The sequence below is a fragment of the Eubalaena glacialis genome, chromosome 1 (genome assembly GCF_028564815.1).
Source record: "Eubalaena glacialis isolate mEubGla1 chromosome 1, mEubGla1.1.hap2.+ XY, whole genome shotgun sequence".
NCBI lineage: Eukaryota > Metazoa > Chordata > Mammalia > Artiodactyla > Balaenidae > Eubalaena > Eubalaena glacialis.
Genome location: NC_083716.1, coordinates 153,338,041 through 153,363,637, shown reverse-complemented (window position 1 = coordinate 153,363,637; position 25,597 = coordinate 153,338,041). Strand labels below are relative to the sequence as shown.

At 37.4% G+C, this 25,597-nt stretch overlaps 1 protein-coding gene across 1 annotated transcript in view; it reads right to left on the bottom strand.

The window, feature by feature from the left end:
- ARHGAP15 (Rho GTPase activating protein 15) overlaps positions 1-25,597 on the bottom strand; it is a 593,253-nt gene that overhangs the window by 228,930 nt on the left and 338,726 nt on the right. Inside the window, exon 8 of the mRNA XM_061199772.1 lies at positions 23,496-23,618. Coding sequence (XP_061055755.1) covers positions 23,496-23,618 — 123 coding nt within the window. The remainder of the gene's footprint in view (positions 1-23,495; positions 23,619-25,597) is intronic.

Here is a 25,597-nt window from a genome sequence, read left to right as displayed (position 1 = left end):
AGAGTAGGTTGTATGTCTGTTGGTTTTGCTGGCCCTGGAACTATTCTTCTATCCTCCAGTAAGAGCACCCTGGTTCTCCTTTGGGGATGATACTTTCTCATTCTGCTGCCATTTGTTTTGAGTAGTGCTGACCTCACCAGCTCCAGCTCCAGGGATGAACATGCCTTTCCTCCCCCGGCCGCAGTAATTGGTTCAGACATGAACACATGACCCAGCTGGATCTGGGCAAGCAAATCCTGAGGCTTCTTTTTTTTAGTGCTACTGGGAAAGAGGAGCCCTCTTGCTATAGGAGTTGGTAAACTATGAGGATATGAGTCTAAGCTTCTAGAAGTTATATTGCCAGCTTCTGGGAAAACATACTGGAGAATTAAGCCAACAGAGTGGAAAACAGCTGAGGGATGGAGGAGATAAAGATTCGATAGCATTTTGTGCCCAGAGGTCCAGTCATGCCTGAAGCTATCCTTGTCCCTTGGACTTTTCAGTTAAGTAGTCCAATAAATTCCATTCCTACGTTTGCAGTTTGAATAAGTTTCTATCAATTACAACTAAAAAACAACTTGACTACAACATTAGCCTTCAACATTACATGGTGAATTATATAACGTGGAGGAGATGGTGTTACGCATGAAACGACTTTGCAAAGTCAAAAGTGCTATCCAAAGGAAGTAAATCATGGAGATTTAGCTTAGACATCATTGTCCAATTTAGGGGCTGTTGTAGGATTGCCACCCATCTGTAACTCTGATACAGTCCAGAGTTTGATACACCAAGGAAGACCATTAAATTATAGGAATGTGTTTGAACCACAGAACCTTCTATCTTAAAACCGTGTAAAGAAAGGGGGAGGGAGCGAGAAGGTGTTTTGTTTTCTCGGCAAGCATTGATGACCTAGCTTTTGCCCCCTAAACTTCCATGCTTGCTATGCTGGCACAACATTAAGGATTATTTCTGCTTTTCCCCTCCTTATGGTATTCCAAAACAGGGAGCAGTCCCAGAACCCTGCGCTCCCGGCTCCCCATCTATAGTCCCATCTGTGGGCTCACTGGTAATCCTTTATTCCTCTCTTAACAACTTTTTGTATTTAGAAAACACCTCTTGCTAGGGGTGCCAATATTTTCAGAATGCTCTGCACATGCCTATGGCCTTGGCTGGTGTGATCATTACATCTTTGTTCTCCTGCTTCAGCGCTTGTACCAGGGGTGGCAGGCAACACATTGGTTGGAGAAAATCCATTTTCTGTAATTTTTCTTTGAAAGCATCTTTTGGTGAGAAAAACAAATAGACCTTCCACATGACTGCACTTACAAATCATGTTGTTTACATAATGAATTAGAGTTTAACTAGGGAATGGTGGTTTTTAATCTTTAAGCTCTCAAACTTTTGACCGATTTAGTTAGTTCATCAGCATAACCAGGTTAAGCCTCCCAGATTACAAATTAGCTTCATTCTCCCTCATCTCTGCTATATATTTTTTGACAAATTATGAAGAGAACACCCAGTAATGGGATCTTTGTCAGTTAGATTCCAAATGAATCAAAACTATGAGGAAAACTACTCAATAGAGGCAGTTAAATGTTCAAACAATGTGACGGTGTTATCATCATTTACGCAGGGAGACAATCTCCACAGGCTTTTCAAAATGATGTTATTCTGCTTTCAGGACAGAGGCCCATTGCGGCCACTCTAGCGAATTTTAAAGAAGAAAAACAAAGCACCTAGAACTACATACATGAAGAAATAAAGAGGGGAAGAGAAAACAACAACAAAAAACTGAACTGTTCGGACACACACACACATATTGGATAATTATTTTGGTAATGAGGCATATTCATCAAGGATTTTGGCTACAATAGAAAAAAATCCACTGTGGCTATCTTAAGCAAAGAAAAATTTATTCAAATGATGTTGAAGGATGGGAGTAGGAGGAAACTCAAAGAATTTATTGAGAACTAAATGTAATTTATAACTGAATCACTTTGCTGTACACCTGAAACTAACACAACACTGTTAATCAACTATACTCCAAAATAAAATAAAAACTAAAAAAAAAATTAATTTATTAATTCCTCAAAGAAATTACTGGAGGCGAGGGACCAGTCTTGGAGATGTTTAATCCAAGGTTCTCAGGAGATCCACGAAGTAAGAAAAAGGAAATACAGCAACTGCCTTGTAACTCTGAGAGCTGGGTCAGGATGCTATACGCATTGTCACCTCCACCACCAGTACTGTCCTAGTGACTTCTGTTCATCAATTACTCGAGATCTGAAGTTCCAATGGACAATGTCCAATGGGTTGAGATTTTGTCTAAAAAATGGGTTGAAATGAGAAAAAATACAATCCATGTAGCTTCCATAGTAGGTAGCATTCACCTGGAAATTTTCTCCCTTTGGAATGCCACACACATGGGCAGATCATTTCCCAATAGGTTGCTGTGAGGGCAGGGCAGTGGAGAGTGGAGGGCTAAAATAATATTCTCAACACAGGTAATTTCAGCTATTTAACTGATTTCATCTTTTGATTTTAAACTGTAAGTGACATTTGGTTTTCCTTTTGGGAGTAGGTTTCCAGACCAAAACTTTCAGATTGCTTATCAGGGAATCGTATTTCTATTCTTATATTTTCTCCACTTCCATTCTTACATTTTTCTCTTCCTCACCTTTAAAATACTCACTATATGAGCCCCCATCATATAACTTTCCCACAACTTTACTGAATAGTTTTGGAGAAATAGGTGATTTAAGTTAAGAACTATAGTTTACTGATGGCTTATGGCTTTGAATTAAGATGCGGAAAAATACGTTTAATGCTAAAACGCTAGCACTGAACTTTATCTTAAGTGCTTTGGAAGGTACCGCATTGTCTTATGATGCCTCAGGGCTTTGATTAAAAATATCAGCTATTGCTTTTTGTTACATAGATATCAAAAATTGGGCTGATACTCTGTTGAGTCTCTAATATACACTGAAAGTAAATCTCTCTCATTGCCTTGTTTACTTGTGATTTCTTTTCTCATAAGAGGCAAGTACAGGGAAAAGCTTAATTATTTTAACTTTTAGGTAGTTTGGAATCTAAATAAATAGGAATTTAAAGTATATACACTTCTGTGTATAGTTCCCCCCACATGTTTATTCATATTTTTGGATCTCTTCTACTAACAGACTTTAAAGTCGCTGGTGGAAAATGATAATGTCTACTCTGGAAAGGCTGGCCTGGAGGAAACTGGCTTAGGCTCTAGGGAGAAGATCTTCTCAAACAAGGGTAGGCTGGGGTCTGCAGCTTCCAACAGACGTTGGACCGTTGGCTGCAGGGGTGGCACCCTTTGACAAGATCGGCCCAAAGATGAGTGTCAGAGACAGGCTAGCTGCCATCCAGACAGTATGGTGAGTTCTTCCCCAGTCCTTTCCATGTTTTCTCCTTCTTCCCTTTTCAGGCTTCCAGCCGTCTCCACCTTTCACAATTTCACCCTCAACCCCAAACAATACTTCCATGAAGTACCTTTTGACCCCTTGTTTTAAGCTCCTAAACTCATTAAAAATAGATCTCAACTCAATTTTGGTCCAGTTAATGCAACGGACACATTGGTGGGTCCACTAGTCAGGAAGGAATTTGTATCTTAAATGAAGAGTTTATTAACCCAAATGTAACAAGGAGAATAAAATTTTTCTGTATTTGTCTCCCCTAGGCAACACTTTGCCCTATACTTCTCCTTACCTCTGCTTACCCAGAGCAGCACAACACATAAATTACACACATACACACACACACCCTCCCCTATATGTGTGTGCACAGAATCACAACACTATAGAGAATGGTTTGACCAAGTGAATGTTACTGCATTTTTGTATTCATCCATTCAATCTATCCATCCCTGAATATTTTTCAGTGCCTTCAGAGGATAGAATAATGAACAGAACACTCTCTGTCTTTACACAGCCTGTATGTAAATGGGGGAAACAAACACATAAACACATTAACATGGAATGCAATGTCAGATGGTGATAGGTGCTATGAGAAAATAAAGCATGGCAGGGAGATAGAGAGCAAGAGAGAGGTGTTGTCAGGGCAGACATTTGCTAGACAGTGGCATTGAGCAGAGACCCAAAGAAGTGAAGGCATGAGCCATACCAATACACAGGCAGAGCATTTCATCAGAGGAGTAGCAAATGGGAGTAAGTTGCGTACCTTGGAGGAGCAGCAAGAAGGCCGGTGTAGCTGGAGTGAAATGATAAACAGGAAGTATGGCTGAGGATGAAACTGATAAGGTAGCCTGGGGGACAAAGCAGGTAGGACCCTACAGGTCACAGGAAGGGCAATAGATATTATTTTTAGTATGATTTTATTCTAAGTAATTGGAAATTATTGAGCAGGAAAGTGACTAAAAGTGATTTATGTTTTTAAATGATCTTTCTAGTTGCCATGTGGAGGCTATATGTAAGGGGGTCAGGAAAAGAAGCAGAGAGGCCAGTTAGGGGGCTGGTGAGATAGTCCAGTGAGAGATGATAGTGCTTAGGTAGGGTGGCAACAGTGGAAGTAACTGAGAGTGGTTGAATTTAGAATATATTTTTAAGGTGGGATTTGTTGATGAGAGTAGAAGAGACAGAATAGCATGGAGGGTGACCCCAGCTGGCAAAGAGAAGAGGTATTTCCTGAAAGGTATTTCCTTTCCACGAGAACACGTGGAAGCCAGGAAGCCAAGGGTTGCTCTAGGTAAATGTGAGATGTCTACCAAACATCCTAGGAGATGTCAAATAGATGTTTGAACATGCAAGACTAGAGTTTCAAGGGTCTGGAATTTGAAGCTGAAGTACTAAGTTTGGAAGCTTGCAGATGGAATCTGAAGCCACAAGGCTGGAATATTTCAGCCCTGGAATATTTGAATAGTGCTCAGTAGTCTGTGAAGGAGAAGGAAAAGAAAAGAGAAATCCAAAGACTTAACATAGGAGTAGCCCAACATTGTGAGGCTGGTGGGAGGAGCAGCCTCTACCAAAGGAGCACCCACTGGCATAGGAGTTTCCACAAGAAGGAATGAGAAATTGTAAATAAATAGCAATTCTAAAACCACTGAAAGATTTCATGTCCTGCTTCCTTTCTTTCCTACCCCCTTTTAGGCAATAACAAAGCAGAGCTAAATAAGGTGATCTCTATCTACCAGAGATAGTTCACAGTCTCCTTGGAAGGTATTAAAATATTCAACCAATGAAATTATAGTTTGGGGATAAAGAAAAGAGAGGACTAATTCAGAATGAGGAAGACAGGGATGGATTTATGGAGTTGGTAACTTTGAGCTGGAGGACTAAAAATGAATAGAAGTTTACTATATAGAGTAAGCTGGAAAAGAATATTCAAGGTGAAGGAAGCTTTACACAGTAGAATAAGATAAATGTAATTTCTTCTTCTTTCCTATAGAAATAGATGTATTTCTATTGCATCCTATTACATTCCCTTCTGGATGCCAAGTGAAATATATACGAATGAGTGAATGAATGAATGAATAAATGAATAAGAGAAGAGAATGTATAAAAGAAAGTGACTTTTATGTAAAGATTGTGCCACGGTCACTTGAGTATGAAAGAAATATATTTCAGTTCAGTTTGCATTAGTGCATTTTGGATGACTGACATGGCCAAATTTTGCTTAGCAAAGACTGATTATTTATATTTTGGGTTGACAATACTTTCTGTTTTTCCTTTGCCTGTCCTCATTTTATTAGAATTACACAGGGGTCTACAAAAGGAAAAGGGAATAAGATTCAAAGATGTCAAACTTTGCTACCTTAACCCTATTTGTGTACATTTTATGTTTTTAAAACAGAAAACTGTCCATGGAATTCAACTGCTCAAGCACACAACTTACTGCAATTATTCTGAAGTTAAAACTTTTATAGGTTAGGTTGTCTACTTACTTTACTTAGTAGGAACTTCACTGCAGTTAAAATTACTGTGAAATCAGTTCTTTTATTTCTGTTTGAGTGATGAGACTAAGATGAAAACCTGATACATAAAATTTATTCAGATATTTGATTGAATTAATTCTAAATGATTTAATAAAATTACCTTTTTAGCCCAAACAAATATGGACTAAAGTTGGAAATGTCATTCAGTGATCGATAAAAGTTGAAAGTTTCTTCTAGGGTGGAGAAGGTGTGGAAATTTTGACTCACTCTGGATTTAAGTAAAATCTAGGAAAGAACAATGTACTTTTCCTAATATCAGCATAGATTTGTTAGAATCCCAGGTGGTAAGACTTCAATTTATTTGCATGAATGCATAGTTCAATAAGAAAAGATTCAAATTTAGTTGGAGTAAAACTGCTTAATGATTTCAAATATTACATGTAATATATTAATATAACGGGTTTGAATATCTGTAATGGAGTCTCTTTCATTTGGGTCTTAAGGGTGTTCTCACAGCCACTAATGCTGAGTGCTAGGTACATGCTGAAGCACCTAAGAGGAAAGCACTTTAGGTTAAAAGCACTTTCTCTTCTCAGCCTCAGGTTAAAAGCTATTTCAGGATTCTGTTAAAGGCATTCTTTGGTCCTCAGCTTCAGCTTAAAAGCTGCTTTGATGAAAAGTGCTTTGAGGCAGGTAAAGGATTTTATAATAAACCATATTAAGAGCTGGGGAATCGTGTGGTTCTGTGGAAGTGTTGGCTAGCTCCATGGAGGTGTGGTGTATACTCTGCGCAGGTTTGCCTGTTCCCTGTGGTCCACTGATTATTTTATGCAAAGAAACTGAAAAACATTTCCAGGAATATAATTGGAGAGAAGGGGTTATGAGCCCAAATTTAGTAGTCCATGATGCACACATTTCCGAAAACATTTTGTCTCTTTTGGGTTTCCAGTCAAACACGGTGTGTATTTCTTTTTCAGCCCTTACTGTAGAAAGCGACTATGCAACAACATTTCTAAAACACCGTATCCTGTCCCGAAGCTGTCCACAGAATTGAATAAATAGATATCTCCCTGGGAGATGCACTTTGCATATTGCACATGAAAATGCAATGTCAGTTTATTTCATACTCTTTATTTATTACTTTCCCAGCTAACAGGGCCTCCCATGGGGGGATGGGCACACTTAAAGATAAAATGGAGTACCTCAGTTGGGTCTGCCTACTGAATTGGCAGAATGATGGTCACCACCCAGATGTCTAATTGCAGGTATTGATGTTCGTTGGTGAAAACACAGTGACTTGAGAGGAATTTTGAGCTTGTGGAGGTCAATGGGAATTCTGAGAGATGGCAAAATGGTTCATGTAATCCAGCTGAGTCCCAGGGAGTAGATCTGAGTTCTGTTGAGGAAAGGGCCTCAGACAGAATGGAAAGAAGCTGTTTTCTCACTTTGTGAGATTCAGTGCCTAAGCGCTATTGCTTCAGGACCTAAAATACCAAGTGAAACATGCAGGTGGCTGGGGAGAAGAGCATTCTTCCTGTTTGCTCTGGAGACAGAGTGAACCCAGAAATGCAGTGGAACCAGAGGAATCAAAGCACTGGATGACACCCAGAAGTTTTTGTAGGTTTGGAAACTCCTGGACTGTACCTAGGCAGTAAAGCAGGCATCGACTGGAAGACGCTGGCTGCCTGTGGCCTGGTGAGGCGCCTTCCTTGGCTAGTTTGTAGGCAATGGGGTATCAAAGAAGAAGAATCAAAGGAGAAGAACATGAGGAGAGCAGTTCTCCTCAGATGTGATACATTCCAGGTGCTCCCAGAAATAGCTAGGGAGAGGTTGGAAACAGAGAAAGGCTGAATTGTTATGATTATACAGGTGGGAGTCATGACTTGTGATAATTGTGCCTTAATGTTGGTGTTACTTCATTCATATTCACAGGCTGCTGGGGCATGGCCCATTGAGGTTATATAGGAATTAAGTAAAATTAATTCCATAATATAGCTTTCTAATACAATCAGCCCTCCACATATGCAGGGATGCAGAACTGGCAAATACAGAGGAATGACTGTACTATGGCATTTTATATACTGGACTTGAGCATCCTCAAACTTTCTATCTGCTGGGGTCCTGGCACCAATCCTTTGTGGATAGTAAGGGACAACAATATATATTTCCACTGGTCTTTTAAAATGGAGCCAAGTTGGCAGGGTATGGACATGAATTTTTTTTTTTTTTTTTTTGATACAGAATACTTCTTCCTAGGCAGTGTCTAATTTTGAAGGAAGGAATCTCCCATTATACATCTTCATGGGCCTAGTATCCAGCCCATCACTTACCACATGGTGGGTCCTCAATAAATGTTCATCAAATAAATAAAAATATATAATGGGTACTGAGTGAATAATAAAATTGCTTATAAAATAAAGTACAAGCTCCTTAGCCTGGCACTATGCAAAACACCTGCCACAACGACTTCTCATCAAACCCTCTACATTTCATCCAAGCCACCATTCCCCATGCTTTCCTACAATTGGGCACCTTGGATGTCTTACCCATTTCCTCACATATCCAAATGCTCTAAGTCAAGACTCAGTTTAAAGGCTAAAGAATAAAATAAATATTAATCTTACCCACACTTTTTCCACTTGTAATTTTCCCAAATCTATAACCTGAATGCCCCTTGAAGCATTTGACATTTGATATATTATGCCGTATTTGTTGTACATTTTCCCCCCTCACTCACTTCTTGGGGGATTCTGCTTTATGTAACTTTGTATCCTCTTAGAACATAGTGATTTACAGAATATGTATGAGTAGGCAATATGAAAAACCATCAAAGCATAAAGAAATGCAAGCACAGTTCTTTATTCTCGTCATTGGATATCGCATGCAATGTTACAAGTACAGTGTGAGGCACACAGAATGCTCAACATGTTGGCTTTTTTAATGCAATGTCACAAAAATCTCACCATATTTTATCTGGTTTGCAATTTTCAGAATACCTACTCTGCATTCAGGACAAGGTGCACTTGCAATATGCAATGTGATAGTAAGAGTAGAATTAGGAGTATAAGAAGGGATAGTTATTGCTTGCTAAGCTGATAGTTCTTTATACAGTATCAACATTCTTAAGAGGCATTATCTGGAAAGTGTTAAGACAGAAAATTTCATTACCTTGCCCTAATTCACAAAAAATAAGTAGCAGAGCCAAGACTAGACTTCAAATCTACTTCAAAATTCAGCCATCTTTAGGGCTTAATGACTGCAATACATTGTTTCCCTGAGTAAAGTAGAATACATATAGCTCTTTCAAATAGCACAGGGAGGGTTTGTCACTACTATCTCATCACTTCACACCACATGTCCCCAGACCCAATAGGGAAAATAGTCTTTCATATATTTCATTATTTCAAGTGTTCTTTATATACTTAAATATCACACAAAACTAAGTACAGTTTTGTATTCAAGTATCTCTTTTTCCCAAGAATGCACGGCATTGCTGCGTTTCTTGGTAGATATTCTTGGAGTCTAGGATTCTAGGCTGGTGATAATGGAGCCAACAGCCTGGGACCCTTGTCCAGCAGAGGCTGCCTCAACCACTCCTAGCCTCCAGACGGTGTGGCAAATGGATTAGCACAGACTCCTTCTAGCAGATCTCAGTTGAGTGTCTGCCATTTAGCTCAGTAGGTGAAACTGAAGCTCAACACACATACCCATGGCAGCTTCTCAGAATCTTAGAGAACTGCATCTGGGAGACAGAAGCCTCCTCTGGGCTTTTGGTAGTGCTCATACTATAATAACTGATTGTAGGAACAAATGGCTTTGGATTATCACATGGAAGTGTTTTCCACTAGAACTTTACACAAAAGTACTTACTGCCTTCTCCAGAATTCCTCAGATTAGATGTCCCATCTCCCTAACTTTCTCCAATGTGCTGTTTATTCTCTACCTTCTTTCTGGTCCTGGACCAGGGTTGTGGTCTTTGTTTCTCCCACTGTCTACCTCCTGCTCATCAGTCCCCTCTGAGGCCACAGTTCCCTGGCCAGGGTTTCTGTTTCCCATTCTGTCCTCCACGATGCAGCGTGAGACAGGCGTATATCTACTAATGTAGTGCCCTGGTATGTGGCACCGTATGGTCACATTTGGAAAGCTTATATTCCTACATTGCATAGCCACTCTTGAAATACTTTCTCCATATTACTGCAGCATCTTGAGTTGAACATAACCTCACACACAGATGTAATTGTCTCTCCTCCTGTGTGATGGACAGTTTATTTCTAGCCAATATTACTTTTCTTCAATATTATTCATTCATACTATAAACATGTGATCTTTCTGATTAAAGAGGTATGCATACAAGTGTGTACATGAATAAAAAAACCTTATGCTAGAGAATTTGAGACATCTGACATCATTGGGAATACTGCCTTTGATGAAGAGAGGATCTAACCTTGCTTTTTTTCCCCCTAAAATGTTTGACTTCTTCAACTGGTAATTATGTAAACAGATTTATAACCAAAAAGGGCTCTCAATCCCTCTTTTGACATGTTAATTGTTTCTAAAAAACATTAAGTGAGGTCCTGTCAAATTCTTTACATAATATTGAATGTTCTCCTATGCTAATTACTCTTTTTAAGATGGAAAAATTGTAACATGCTCAGGGCTCCAGTGCATTTGAAATGTAGAGTCACAAAAGATGTAAATACAGTATTTCACTGTTCAGAGAAGGAATGTATGAAGTGGTGCAAATGATGAGGGAGCCTGGGTGAATAATGGCTTTTCTGAAATTTAGATTATTTGGAATATCAAGATACAAAGATATCCTCAAGACATTATATTCAGACCATCTGCTTTCTTACTTCTCAGCCTCTAGTGCATGATAGATTCCTCCGTTGTGAGGTTAACTGAGGCCAGTCCTCTTCCGCCTGCATCATTTCTTTTCCTTCTATGAGTCTGAGTTCCAAGTTCAAAGGGATAAGTTAGGAGTGATATATTCAAGTTAATGACCCTCACATGTGTTTAACTTGGATGACATCTCCTCTAAAATCTCCCTCCTGTCTAATATGGGTAGATAAGAAAATCATTAAAAAATTGGAGCTCAACAACTGCTGAAAGAGAATGAAAATTTCTCTCCTTTGCTCTTAACATTTCTAAGGGAATTAAATCTTATGAAAATGTCAAACCTTGTAACAACCTCTTAGATGACTATCTGTACGAGTTATCCATCACAACACAAAGCATGATTCAATGGCTGTATGCATCTCAGGAAGGCATCAAGTTAGGCAAGTTTAGGTTATAATTTGGGGCAAAACTTCAGCAGTAAATATATAACAAATTTTCTTATAAATATTGGCCAAATATACACGACTTATTTTGCTTTAAAATTATAGTCTCCTTTATAATTTGATTATCTTACATGTCTGAACATATGTATCAGTATCCCCTGACATTATTGTCAAATATATCTAAATTTCTTATTCCACTAATTTTAATTAACACTTGACATTGTTACATATTTAGGGTATGCTAGCTGGGCACAGTGTTTTAGTTTTTCTTTTTAAAATGTATAGGTGAAATGGGTACATGATATTTGGCTTTATATTTCTTCAATAAACCCCAACTTTATTATTATAGATTGATGTTCTCTATCAGTTAGCTATACAAAGTGCTTTGAACATTTTTAAACAGACTATCAAAGGTAAAAAATACTAGAGACAATTGAAAATAGAATGGAGTTAGGTTACAATATTTGATAGTAAATGCACTGAACTCTCGGAAAAATCTAAGTTGATGAAGACATGTATAAACAGATATTCCTTTCTTATAAACTTCTTTAAATTTCTCTGTATTCTTTTCTTTACTAGGCTTTTTCCCTAAGCTACTATAAATTGTGAAAGTACATTTTCATAGAATTTTTTTTATTATATAAGTGTTGTTGATTTGAGGAGGGGGAGAAAAGTTTTCTTATTTCTCTTTTGTGTTTTTTTTTTTTCCTGTGTGAGAAGAAAGTGTTCAGATCATCTTTTTAAATAATGAAAATAATAATAACTGTTCCCAGGAGAATAAGACAGCAAAGAAGAGGCTTTGTTGGACTTATCTGTGATAAGGCACTTTGGTGCTTCGGTTTTTGCGAGTTGAAGAAAGAGATGTACACAACATTTCAACCCTTCTACTATGACAGTTTATGCTTCCTGTACAGCTTATCTAACTCCAATGCCTGGGAAATAGACACAATTACCACCTTATGGAATGCTGCTTAACTTTAAATGTTCCCTACAGACTAGAAACCCACTTCATCAAAATTTATCTCAGTTTCTCAGGAATTATTTCTCCTGTAAGCTTCTGAATATTCCTGTGCAATTTTAAAATTTAACCCAAGATTGCTTAGACATAACTATGATATAAAAAGACAGAAAAAATTCCCACACTAAGGGAGTTTGTTCACAAGAGTTCCTGTGAAAGAGCTGTGTCCTATGCCCATGTACACTTTAATCACTCACTCTTTCAGCTGTTATCAATTTAAAACCAATGAAACTCCCACACTGAGTCCATTTGAGCAGTCAATTTTAATATCTCAAGGCATCTGTAGTTATTCTGAATTGGCTGCAAAAGCAGAACTAACAAGTTAAGCTCTAACCATAAGTCGACATCAGGCTGGTAAACCATTCATCAAACACAGACAGTTAGTCAATACTCCAGTATGAAAAACCAACTAGCATTTTTAAGAAGAGCAATATATTCATGATATGTTTGGCAGTCTGGTTTGCATTGCTTCCTTGACGGCTGTGCCTTTAACTTTCTAGTCAACAGGGTGGTTCTTGCACCGCCAAGGCAACATGTTTGAGGGAAAACTGGTCAGTCTTCCCATGTTTGGGTAATATTTTTACATGAGAATAAAAGGGATGGAGGAATGTGCCTTTTGTGAACAAGAATCTAGAAAGTGTCTTAATAGTTGCTTTTTATAAGAACACTCTTTCAACCATATGTTCTGGATCTTTGAGCACAGTCTCCACTTCAAATATTATGTCACTGTCAGGCCATGTGTCTCAATTTTGTGTTTGGAAAATACGGTTGCTTGAAATACCTCTTTCTCTCCCAGGAATGACTCTATGACAGGATTGCTGCCTCCCATAGAGAAAAGACAATGAAGAAGGAGGAGTATTCAAACAAGATCAAGGCAGTCATCACTTCAATCAAATTATTTCCAAATTTCAGGAGCTCTGGGGGCCTTGCGTGAGGGGGAGTGAAGGGTGTTTATGACATATAAGCTGCCTATTCCCAGAACTCTTTTATGGACTTTTATTTTATCTTCAAAAAGAAAGGACATATTAAAGAGAAATATCTAAGGAGGAACAATGCTACATAAAGTTTATGTTTTCAGATCTGTTGCCCCAGAAAATGCTTTGATAAAACACACTTAGAGCAACATAGTCAATTTCAAAGGAAAGTTGGGAGATATACCTCTCCTTATTGCAATTTGACTAACACTGACAGTCCACCAATTATGATTATCCAAATTCTGATACGGCCTCTTGCCTCTTTCCCACAGAGGAAAATAGAATATGCTAGAATAGCACTTTTGCCACACAAAGTTATTTTTCTGATGACTAAATTTTACAGAGGCTGGTCAAATTTCAATGTCTCTAATCAGATAGGGTCACAAGTCAAAAGAGATATTTTTATACTGAACAAAATTTGCCCCTCCCCCAAATAAAATGATACAGTTCTTTTTTTCTTTATGTTGGGAATTTGTGGAATATTGCTGATTTATAATAGACATGAATTTGAGGGGGAAGATTTGTAGGCCAGACTGTCAGTGATGCTAAAGGAAATATTATAAAAGAACACTCTCTTAATTTTAGGATATGTCACAATGAATTGTTGATATTAATATTTCCTGTGCTTGCAGCAGTCCACACATCTGCTGAATGTGGACCCTGATGAGGAGATGCAGGTTGGGAGAGCTCTGATATGTACCATCTTTAGAGACACATTCAACATACATATAATGTGGACTCTCAAATCCCAATCATACCATGAATACCTCCTTTCCCAAGCACTATGAAAAATTCAATTCATCTCACTACATATGAAGCATTTATTCACACATTTGTCCAAATTATCAGCCTGCAGGTCAGGAAGAAATTCTGTTTTCTGCTCCCTCAATTATCCACCTCACCACAAAAAGAAATCAACGGCTAGTACTTTGTACAAGCAGTAGAATTATAAAAACTACAAAGGAGAAAGTGAAGCGCCAGCACTGGCTTTGGATACAGTTCGTATAGTCTACCGAGGCCCTGAAAAGCTAACAAAGAATTAAGCTGAAGAATCTTCCACTCACTGTCTGTGAGCTGGGTTTAGGAGTCATGAGGGAACTATGTGGTACGAGAACACCTGCTGGAAAACAGCAGGGTATCAATAATAAATGCTAACCTTTAAAAAGGGGATTCTTATGAACACTGAGGAGAGCCCTGCATCTTTTTCTTCTCTTCAGGTGGTTTCACGGAGGAAAGATTTAGGATGTGATTAGAGGATTGAACGGGTCATAGACCACCTCTCCAGAGGGCAGTGCAGCAGCCTCCTGGCACAGGAAGGAAATATCACATTGGCCTGACTTTTGGTCATCTGCAACTAGTTGAGGATATGCTTCAGAGAGCATATAAACTTGGGCTGGTGCAATGTCAGGGATGGGGGGGGAGGTTTCCTAGCTTTTATACAGTCTATACACACACACCCCCACACACACACCCCCACACACACACACACAATTTGAGTTAGAGCATGTTTAAAACATAGTTTATTATGAAACAAAACCTGTCTCTACCTGTTACTGTTTCCTTACTGGCGCTCATGCTGATTTCTTCTTATTTTAAGGAAACTTGTCAGTCCTTAAACTGGAAGGCTTAAAGACCATATTTTGAACTGGCACTAGGATTAGACTAACCCCGGAGGGCATGCCAAAACTCTGGGCAATCTTTTAATGATAGATAGTCCATGGAATGAATAAAACCAGCATCTACTGCCAGGGCAAGAATTAAGATGGGTTTTAGAGGCCATTGGCTAACAACAAAATGCCAATATGCTGGTTTCAAATCAACTGGGTCTTATTCATTTTATATTCTCAGCATTTAGCATGCCTGTTACCAGGAATCCAGTCAGCTTTAGGGCTAAAGCCTGATATTATCTGGAACTTTCTTTTACCTAAAAAAAGACAAAGATCTTGAGACCTTTACTCAAAGGGAAAGTAATATAATTTAAAGGAAGAAAAAATAACAATAATAGAAAACATTATTATTTGCAAATATACAAAATATAGTAGGTTATACCAGGAAATTACTGGTAAAACCATTTTGTAGGTACTAAAAATCAAGTATATATAAGTCACCATCTCAAATAATATATTCTAACTAATCCTGTGTGAAAAGGTCTCCCTCCATAAGAAAATAAGTTCTTGAACCTCAGGGAAACCAATTTATTATTCTGGCTCATTCTTTTCCCGCTTACCTAATTCACTCCCATTTCTGGACCTCATTTTTCTCCTGTTGCTCTGAAGTTATTTTGATTTTAATATCTCATAATATCAGGATCATTTCCTCCCTGGATAACAGGCTTTTAAAAGACATGGGCTTAACCTGCTACCCAGGTGCACTTTTTTCTCAACATTTGCCACCTTTCATGGTGACCTGTATTTTATTATTGAACAAAAGCTAGCTATGTGGTACTCTGTTACCAACACATTAGCTCCCAAGAGCCTTTAAATAACAGAAATTGCCTGGGAACTCTAAATGCAGAGGAACCAGGAAGCTTATAGGCCAAGATAAAGCAGCTTAAGGTTGGCTATTAATTTTGGCTAATATTAAATCATGACACAGCTCACACGTAAGGATCACAGTTCAATTATGAACCATAAAGAAGTTTAAAGAAAAGAAGATTTACAAGATATTTTTAAGCACATTAATGCATATTGTGGAAGTTGTGAGAGTATTTCAGGCCCAAGCAATGATAGACCCATGCCCCAGTATATAAATTCAAATATAATTATTCTTAGACTAACACTGATCAAGTGGCAAGTTGGAGCATATCTCTACTCAAAGGTATATTGCAGTGTTGCGCATATATATTTTGCTTAAATTAATGATGTGACAGGTAGGTTACTTTGTCATACATTAGTTCTAACAAATTATTTAAAAAATACTTTCCTCTTAACGATTTTGCTATTCATAAACATAACTGTTGAACCTTTAGGGCTGATAACTTGTATCTGAAACTTGGATAGCAAAGCTTTCTTTACTTCTCAATATGGTTGACATCTTTTGCAAAAGTACTGTGATTTAAAAGACATTATTTTCTCATATGACAAAAACCATAAATAATTAGTTGTATGGGTAATTATTAAACATTCTAGCAATTAGATGACACCATGTAAATGGGTGTAGATAGGAAAGAAAATGAGCTCATGCCCATTTGTGTATAAAGAGCACCATGATAAAAATTACCAAAAAAGATAAATATGAGCCAGCTGCGAATGATCTTTATACTTTCCTTGAAGTAAGTGAGTTACTGCTGCCTTTCCTTGACGCTTGTCTGGATTGATTTCTCATACATTAAAAGAATACTTGGGAGAATGGTTTCCTAGGGTCATCTTGGCCATGATTTCCTCCATAAACATAAGTAAGAAAAGAAAGAAGCAGGAAAGAAAGGAAAGAAAGAAAGATGAAAACAAGGAAGCAAAGACAGAAGGAAGGAAGGGAGGGAGGGAGTTGCTGAATGGTTAAGATAAGCTGGGCACTGTGTGAGACTCTTTACATATATCGTTTCATTTAACTTTTATGATGTAAATTTTGTATATCAAAAAGTTGATAACCAAATATTAAATTATATAGCTGGTAAATGACAGGATCTACCTTTAAACTTAGCTTAGTCACATTCTAAAGCTGCTCTACTTTCAAATAAATTCAATTTTCTTAATTGTAAAATAGAGTTGAAAATTTTCTATCACCACAAAAAATTCTATAAAGACTGATTCAGTTTATCAAGAGTATATAAGGCATACTGCATCCAATGGAAATATTTGATATTTGAGACAGGTGTGGTAGTCCCTACAGTCACCCTACAGCAAAAACATATCATTGACAAGCTATCTCTACCCATGTATGCAGAGTTCCCGCTTATCTTTTTGGAGCCTCATTCTGAAATAAGAATGGACAACCACGGCCCACCAGATATTTGAGTCAAGTCACTAATGTGATGGAAGTAGAATGAGAAAAATATATGAACGAAAGGAACCAGATGAAATTGATGATTCAAAGTAGAGAAAATTTTAAAATAAAAAAAACTAGAAGTCCAAAACAACAAATTTTAATTTATATCCTTAGATAAGTTAGAAAAAAATATAATCTATTTTCTGTTTTCTCACTTATTCAATTAATTAATGTTTATCGAGTGCTAAGTGCCATCCTCACTATTGGGAATGGGAATAGCATGGTCAAACAAAATTTTTGCCCTCATAGCATGTGAGAGAGTGAGGTATGCAAGAAAGAACAGAGAATAAGAAAGATATCTAGAAAATTGAAAATATAATTGCTTAAGTAAAAATAAATTAATATAAAGGTGGAGGGGGAGGCTTCCCTGGTGGTGCAAAGGTTAAGAATCCTCCTGCCAATGCAGGGGACATGGGTTCGAGCCCTGGTCCGGGAAGATTCCACATGCCATGGAGCAACTAAGCCTGTGTGCCACAACTACTGAGCCTGTGCTCTAGAGCCCGTGAGCCACAACTACTGAGCCCATGTGCCACAACTACTGAAGCCCGCGCACCTAGAGCCAGTGCTCCGCAACAAGAGAAGCCACCGCAATGAGAAGCCCGCACGCAGCAACAAAGACCCAACACAGCCAAAAATAAATAAATAAATAAATAAAAATTTTTAAAAAAAGAGGGGATCAAACTGAGAATTCTTTCAGAACATGAGAAAAATCAATCCTGATGATCTAATACTCACATCATAAAGATCACAAAAGAGGAAACAGAGAAAACTGATGGGAGAAACTTATTAACATAATAATAAAGAGAAAAAATTCCGGAGTCAAAGAGTCACAGTTCTTCAAGTTGAGTGCCAAGCAGAATAAATTTTTAAAATTCTGCCAATATACATTATCTCGATTGCAGAATCTCAAAGACAAACAAAAACCAAAAAACAAAAAACAAAAAAAACCCTCAATGATTCTGAAAGAAAAAAAATTCAAAGTAACAAGAGTAAGAATGGAAGCTGCAACTCTGTATTCTAGAGGCAATGGGATTTTATGCCCAACTAAACTATTGATTAAGTGTGCCTGCATCCTGAAGATATTTTTAGACAGTCAAGGTCTCATGTTTCCTAAATGAATTACTGGAGTTACATAGAAATAGAAGAAATTAAAGCAAGCAAGAAAAGACATGTGATTCAAAGACAGTGAATACAACTCAGAAGATCAGTGAAAGGAAATCACAGGGTGATAAAGGTGAAGCCTGGAAAGCAACCAATACAAATGAAGCAGGATGACGGAAGGACTTCAGAAAACATTCTGGGGTAAAAACCAGGGAGTCACAGACTAAAGTATATAGAATGTTTAATTGAGAGGATGAAAGCCTTTGAGGATGTAAAGGCTCAGAAAGCAATAAAAAATAAAACTCTTGGGGAAAAAACATCTGTACAAGAAATTCACAATCCAAAAATATATCAAATTAAACAATAGCATGATTATAAGCAAATGATGAAGCATAAGCTTTAAAAATAAGAACATTATAATATGTGTGGCCGATATGGCATAGCATTGGACCCATGGATAAGTTAATCCGATCTGGCAAATTACCTGGGGAAAAATTCCATAATATTTACATGATAAATATGAAGTAAATGCTCATGACTGACTGTTTTTTTCACATTTAGATTCAAAATATGCAGGGGGCGGGGAAATAGAAGACTTGATTGTGGTTGTGAAACAACATAAACTTACTAATATAACCTTCAAATGTAAAAGAAAGGAGAATCTTTTTCGCTAGGATCAAGGGGCATTCCTCTTTGAGAGTCACAGGGTCATGATGTTGTAAGAAAAGGGAAGGAAGTCTAATACTTGGTGCTGCAGTAAGCAGCCTTACCTAATCATAATCATACGAATGCTGTTTTTTTGGTTTTCCGCTTTTAGAGTCAACCTATAAATAAGTCATAATTACAGAAACCAGTGAAATAATATAAAATTTCAAAATGTAGAAGACTCAATAGCAAAGGCAGAGGAGATGAAAGGGGAAAAGGACACTATGCTTCTCATCTTGCCAATGGATGCATTAAGTCTCAATTTTCTATGGTTAATAGAACAATAAATAGAGGTTCAAGTATGTTGGATGTTTCAGAGGAAGCCAATAGTAACAGCAAGACCAGCTATATTTGAGTATTTGGGGAAGAGAGGGCCAGGTAGATGAAGTCTAGTTTAATTAAGTCAGATTCATTGTAAAGTAAATCTGAGGTCATGTCTAAGCTTTATAAATAAAGATATTAAAACATTACAGATAAGAAAGATATTGACAAAAATCTACACCCCAAATAACAATAACATAAGATATGGAGGCAGCCACCAGAAGAACTGCAAACAGAAACCATTCCAAACGGTGCCCTGCAAGAAGGAGAACTGGGGTAAGGCAGAAAAACACTGCTTTTCATCATAAATCCTGGAGGCATACTATTTCATCCTCAGACTGGTTGTTTCCTTTATAATATACTGAGTAAAAAATACAAGTAGTGCAGCATTACTCTCAATTTCTACTAATATCATCCAGTATGGTTTTGTCCATACAAAGATGAAAGAAACCACTTTCTAAATATACAGTACTTTCTAAACTCTATCATTTTGATATAAGGAAACACTAGTTGCTCCTAAAAAACCAACCAATTGTTATCTTTTCTAAAAATTGCACTGCCAAGTGTTTTCTGTTCTTGGATGTCAATGCTGCCATTTGAAAGATTACATAAGGTAGTTTGGTTGACGCTAAAGAGCTATTACCTCAGCTCCAAAAGCAAGCAGAGGACATGTATAAGCACACCTACCACCCTAAAATGTACCCTCTTCCCTATAATTTACACATTATACTGATTGGAGTTTTGTTTTCTATGACAGGCTCAATGTAATAAACTCATACTTTTAAAAAGCTCTTGCCATTCCCTTGGCAAATGTGAAAGCACTTGGAGAAACTGAAAGCTTTTCAGAAGCTACCGCTGCAAGGGCACAATGATTGCAACGCCCACCTGAGCTATTACGATTTCCTTCCACTGGGTGATCATTCAGAATTATCTGCTGGCCCCTTTTTGGCATCACAATGTACGCTTCTCATTAGTCATATTAAAGAAATCAGAAAATGCAGCCCCATCAAGAGACTGTTTCCGGATCTAAAACCTAGCCAAAGAAATCACATATCGGCTAGGTCTCCGTGAGTCCGAAAAACAGGTTTCGAAGAAAGGCTTTGTGACTGAGCTTAGCTGTGTGATACTGGGACAGTTTTCTTTTCACATAAAGTACTTTGTGAATATAGTTCTGCTGGGCATTTCAAGTCCATAAAACACAGCCTTTCCTGCCCCACAGTGAGGGCTCAATAAAGGCTGGCTGAATTCAAAACTCAGGCCTCTCAGTCTGCTGGGAACACTATATAAAAGAGTAAACACTTTGAAAAGTGTCTGTGGCCTTGTCAAGCCCCCCCCCAGGTATCAGGAAGCACACTCATAAGATGCAAACTACCACGTACAGCTTTCCCAAACCTTGGTAATGGAGGCCTTTATTCCACATGTGGAAAATTAGACAGTTTAAAGAATTTGATATATATTCTTTGGGCAAATGCACTGCAGAATAAATTTAAAGGCATTATCCCTCTTTCTAAAGAATTCTTCTCTTGAAAGAGTTAAGTCATTTTACTTGGAGAAATTAAATATTTAACTGTTAATCACTAATTTATGTTATGTGAGTTTTCATAACCAATCAGAAACACTGATTTCATTGGTTTTTTCTAAGTCTTTGCCTTAGATGTGCTAAGAAAATGGACTTAAAAGTACTAAATTTGACTAGGCCTGCGTTTTTTAAAAATTGGTTTAATCCTTTCTACTCGGTTAAAAAAAAGTCTCAGAAGAAGCCTTACAAAAAATTCACAGTTAAAACTGAAACAAGCCCAAGAAGTGACTATATTTGCATAACTTGAACTGTATTTGGAAGAAAATTCCACTGAAGACAACAATGGAAGCTTATCAAATTGGAATTTCACATGGATTTTCCATAGCCCCACTAATGAATACTGACTCATTGGTCAGCTATGGTGAAAATGTAATGGAGCTCTAAGATAGGAAATGTATCATTGGAGTGTGTTTGGTGGTTCCATTACATCAGTATGAAAACTGCATCAGGCATCCGGTTTCTCTGCTGCTTTCTGAGACCAATTCTAGAGCACTATGGTTATTAATTCTTTAGCATTTTGACTGGGGCCAGACTGTGCCACTGAATTAAAACCCCTTTTATTTTGCCACAGTCATGAAAAATTTGGACTTTATGTCAGATTGGGATGGTTTGGGCTACTTATCTGGTTTTATATTTTGTCAGGATGGCAGGTAACATGCTACTGAATCCTTTCTAAGAAAATTTTAATCTAGGGGATAAATTCGAAGGCAGAATTGAAGGTACTACTGTATTACTATACGAAGTTGGATCTGTAGAGGACCAAATGCTGTCCACTGAAAAGGACACTTCAGAGAGTAAAAGTCTGAGCTAAGACTGATTTAGGGCTTCCCTGGTGGCACAGTGGTTAAGAATCCGCCTGCCAATGCAAGGGACACAGGTTCGAGCTCTGGCCTGGGAAGATTCCCACATGCCGCGGAGCAACTAAGCCCGTGCGCCACAACTACTGAGCCTGAGCTCTAGCGCCCGCAAGCCACAACTACTGAGCCCACGTGCCACAACTACTGAGCCCACGTGCCACAACTACTGAAGCCTGCATGTCTAGAGCCCGTGCTCCACAACAAGAGAAGCCACGACAATGAGAAGCCTGCGCACCACAACGAAGAGTAGCCCCCGCTCACCACAACTAAAGAAAGCCCGCGCGCGGCAACAAAGACCCAACACAGCCAAAAATAAATAAATAAAAAAAAAAAAAAAAAAAAAAAAGACTGATTTAAAGCACGTTCTAGATCTACTTCCAAATGCTTACATTCTAAGAATTTTCCATTCTATTAGTGATAGGTACATTCATGCTGCATAAAATTTCACCATTCACAATTGGTTCAGAATGCTAGATGATTTTTGTGATATGTTCACCTCTTTTAAAATGGACTGAAATTGATAGGTCAAACAGTCTAAACTATTGAAATAATTCTCATTCTAAGTAGTGCTGAAAATATTACCTGCTTTGTCCTGTTCCTGAGAAATAATTGCATATTAAATCACTTTTTGATTTCTATAAGGATCAGTCTTTCAACTTTGTTCTCAAAGTTTATTTTAGGACTTTATTTTAGCCCAAATTCTTTTCAAATTCTTTCTTGTATTTAACTTTCAAAACATATGCATCAGTTAGAAAATTTGAAAACCAGAGAGAATAATGGACTTGATGCATATGTTTTCTTCTTAGGAAAATAATATATTTGCCTGTGTGATCTAAGAGATGATTTCCAGTTATAGAAATCTACATCACTGGTTTTATCTGTCCATCCATCCTTTCATCTATCTGGTACACTACCGGTAATAACAACAGTAATGAATAATAATAGCATTAATAATAGCAGAGGACATTTCTTGAATATTTATGTTCCAGAAACTCTGTTAAATCCTTTAAATGGATTATCTCATTTATTTGTTTTAGTGGTCCTCTCAGTGGTGGGTATAAGTATACCCATTTAACAGAAGAGGTATCTGAGGCTCAGAGATCATAACTTGTTCAATGTCCATATTAGTGAGTGGTAGAACCAAGGTCTGAATTCCAATTACAGTCTCTTGCCAGAGTGTTTTTTTATTCTGGTGGCTGGGCTGGTCTAGGATATTTTATATACTTTAGATATATTTGCAAAAGTACCTGCTTATTTCAGTTTAGATTGAGTTCTAGGTTCTCCAGCTCTCAACTCTGTAAATTTTCATGACACTAGTTTATCTTGGACTTTCTTCCCAGCACTTTCTTCCTCGCACTTACTTCAGACTATGACTACATGATTAGATAACTTATTATACAAATCAGGACTCATCTGAGAATGAAAAGGGCTGTTGTTACTAAGTATTCTGGGACAATAGATATAACTAGGATTGTCCAGGCACGTGGGGACATGGGATCATTCTGATGGGCCACTAGGATATTTCTTCTCGGCTCCTGGTCCAGAGCCCAGATCCTCTGAGGGCAAAACTAGGTGTTTTTTAACAATGATCCTCTGATACAACCTTTATTTTCTCAGGATTAGTTTTCTGGACAACTATTTTTTCCTCTGTTATAGAGCAGAACATTTAATAAGCAACCTAAAAAGACTAGAATATCTTAATCCTCCTTTAGAGCTGAATAACTATGGACACAGAGGCACATTTACTTATCACTGTTACAGTAAAAGTATAAAATGTTCTATACCTTTAATAAGTCCTTTTTCTTGCAGAGTTTTCAGGGAAGGTCTTCGGGTAATAAACTTCTTTAATCTGCTTTTAACTCGGTTTTTGTCGCTTGTATCAGAAGCACTATGATGCAGTCTGAACACTGGAGATTAAAAAAAAAGTCAGAGGCTTTCAGTAAATTTTTCCTTTATGATTATTACTTTATGCAAATATGAATAGAAAACAGTAGTTATGGGACAACTACCTGAATTAATAGCTCAGGCCCTTCTGTTTAGACAGGGCATAGGAGTAAAAATTTGCCCATATGAAAATATTAGCTCTGTTGCAACATGCATGTGTAATGAGAATGTGGTTAGCTCCATATTTTCACAATTTATTTTCACATTCATTTCCTCATATTTACCACAATAATCTTTATCTGTATAATTCCACCTAACTGTATCCATACACAAAATTGTAGAAAAGTTCATCTAACTTAGAGATAAAAAAGCTCTGGTTAATTTCAATTAATTGTGATTATATACTGCCTGTAGGAAATGTAGGCATTTTCAAAGATCCTGCTTGCCCAAATAATTTTGTCAATTTTCTTTATCAAGTTAACCCAAAGTGATTTCTTTTTCAGAAAGCAGATATTTCTTACTCTTCTTATTTGTGTGAAATTACCACTAAGTGAAATTCTGTAACACATATTGCCTCAAACTTTTGCCATGTCTTCATCAGTCCCCCATCCTCAGTTTCCTAGCCTCACTGTTATCTTCAAAGTTAGGTGTGCGTCAAATTCATTTCCTAAGCAAATATTTGCTGAATGTCTACTGATGATCACATCCCATGCAAATATTTGCTGAATGTCTACTGATGATTCACATCCCATGTGAATTCAATGATGAACGTAACACTTAAGGTCTGTACCTTCATTAAGCATGGAGTCTAAATACATTCAAGGTATCTTATTATTAATGACTTTATTAACGAACTTGTTAACAATGATTCTTATCATTAATAATTCCTGAAATGATAGGAATTTATTATCTCTATGACCTGAGATACAGATCGTAAGTGGGCCCTTTACTGTCTTAACCTAATCACTGACGTCATGTGAGGATTTGGGGCACTTAAGTAGGAACATAGAGGTTCTTTTCCTCTCAAATCATATTTTAGAATAAGCCAATCATTCAGTTGGGTTAATAATAATATGACTAAAATGTATTGACACCGTAATTTATGCTTGATATTCTCCTAAGCACCTAACATGATTTAACCTAATTCTACTGCAATGTAAGCTACATGTAGGCAGGGATTTTTATCTACTTTTACAAATATTGTTCACTAATGTGTCCCTAATACCTCAAACACTGTTTAGCATTAGTAAGTGTTTAGTCAATATTTGTTGAATCAAATCTCAAATGACCTTTTGAAGTATATAAACTAATTCATCCATTTTAGAGATGAAGAAGCTAAGTGAAAGAGTCAAGCTAAGTAATTTGTCCAAGGTCCAGTTTGGACATGGGACCAGTCTCATAGGATTTTTATCTGGTATTCTAATGTATTGGAGTATTGGTGAAAGAATGGAAGGGGAAGGAAAACATAAATATCAGGAGCTCACGTAGTCATTTAAAGTAGAATGGTTTTAATCAACTAAAATTTTTTAAGTAGCTATTGGGTGCAAAACATTCTACTAAGTTACAGTTGTAGGGGAGCTTTACTTGAGTCATTCTATCCTCTCCTGAGGAACTCAGGAGAAAAAAGAGAGAGACTTAGGAGGGAGCTGCAGCTGGAAGAAAATAAATTGCCTGAACTAGAGGATCTGAAGTCAAATTTTCCCAGTGGGGTCTCCAAGGAACCCGCAAAAGTGCCTAAGGGAGAGTGTATGCTTTAAAAATTTTGCCAGGCCTAGAGTGTGAGAAGCTTTCTTATAACTGGTCAAATAAGGACATTTTTGCAACCTCCTTCCTCTAGCTTTGACCACAAAGTAGTTATAAACTTGTGTTAGCAAAATGGGGAGTTGGGGTGAAGTGTTAGGCTAAGGAAAAGAAGAGGAAGACATCCTGCCCTCCTCCTAGCTAAGTGTAGAGTGGAGTTTTAATTTTAAATTAAGTTCAAAATTGTGATTATCACATGGGG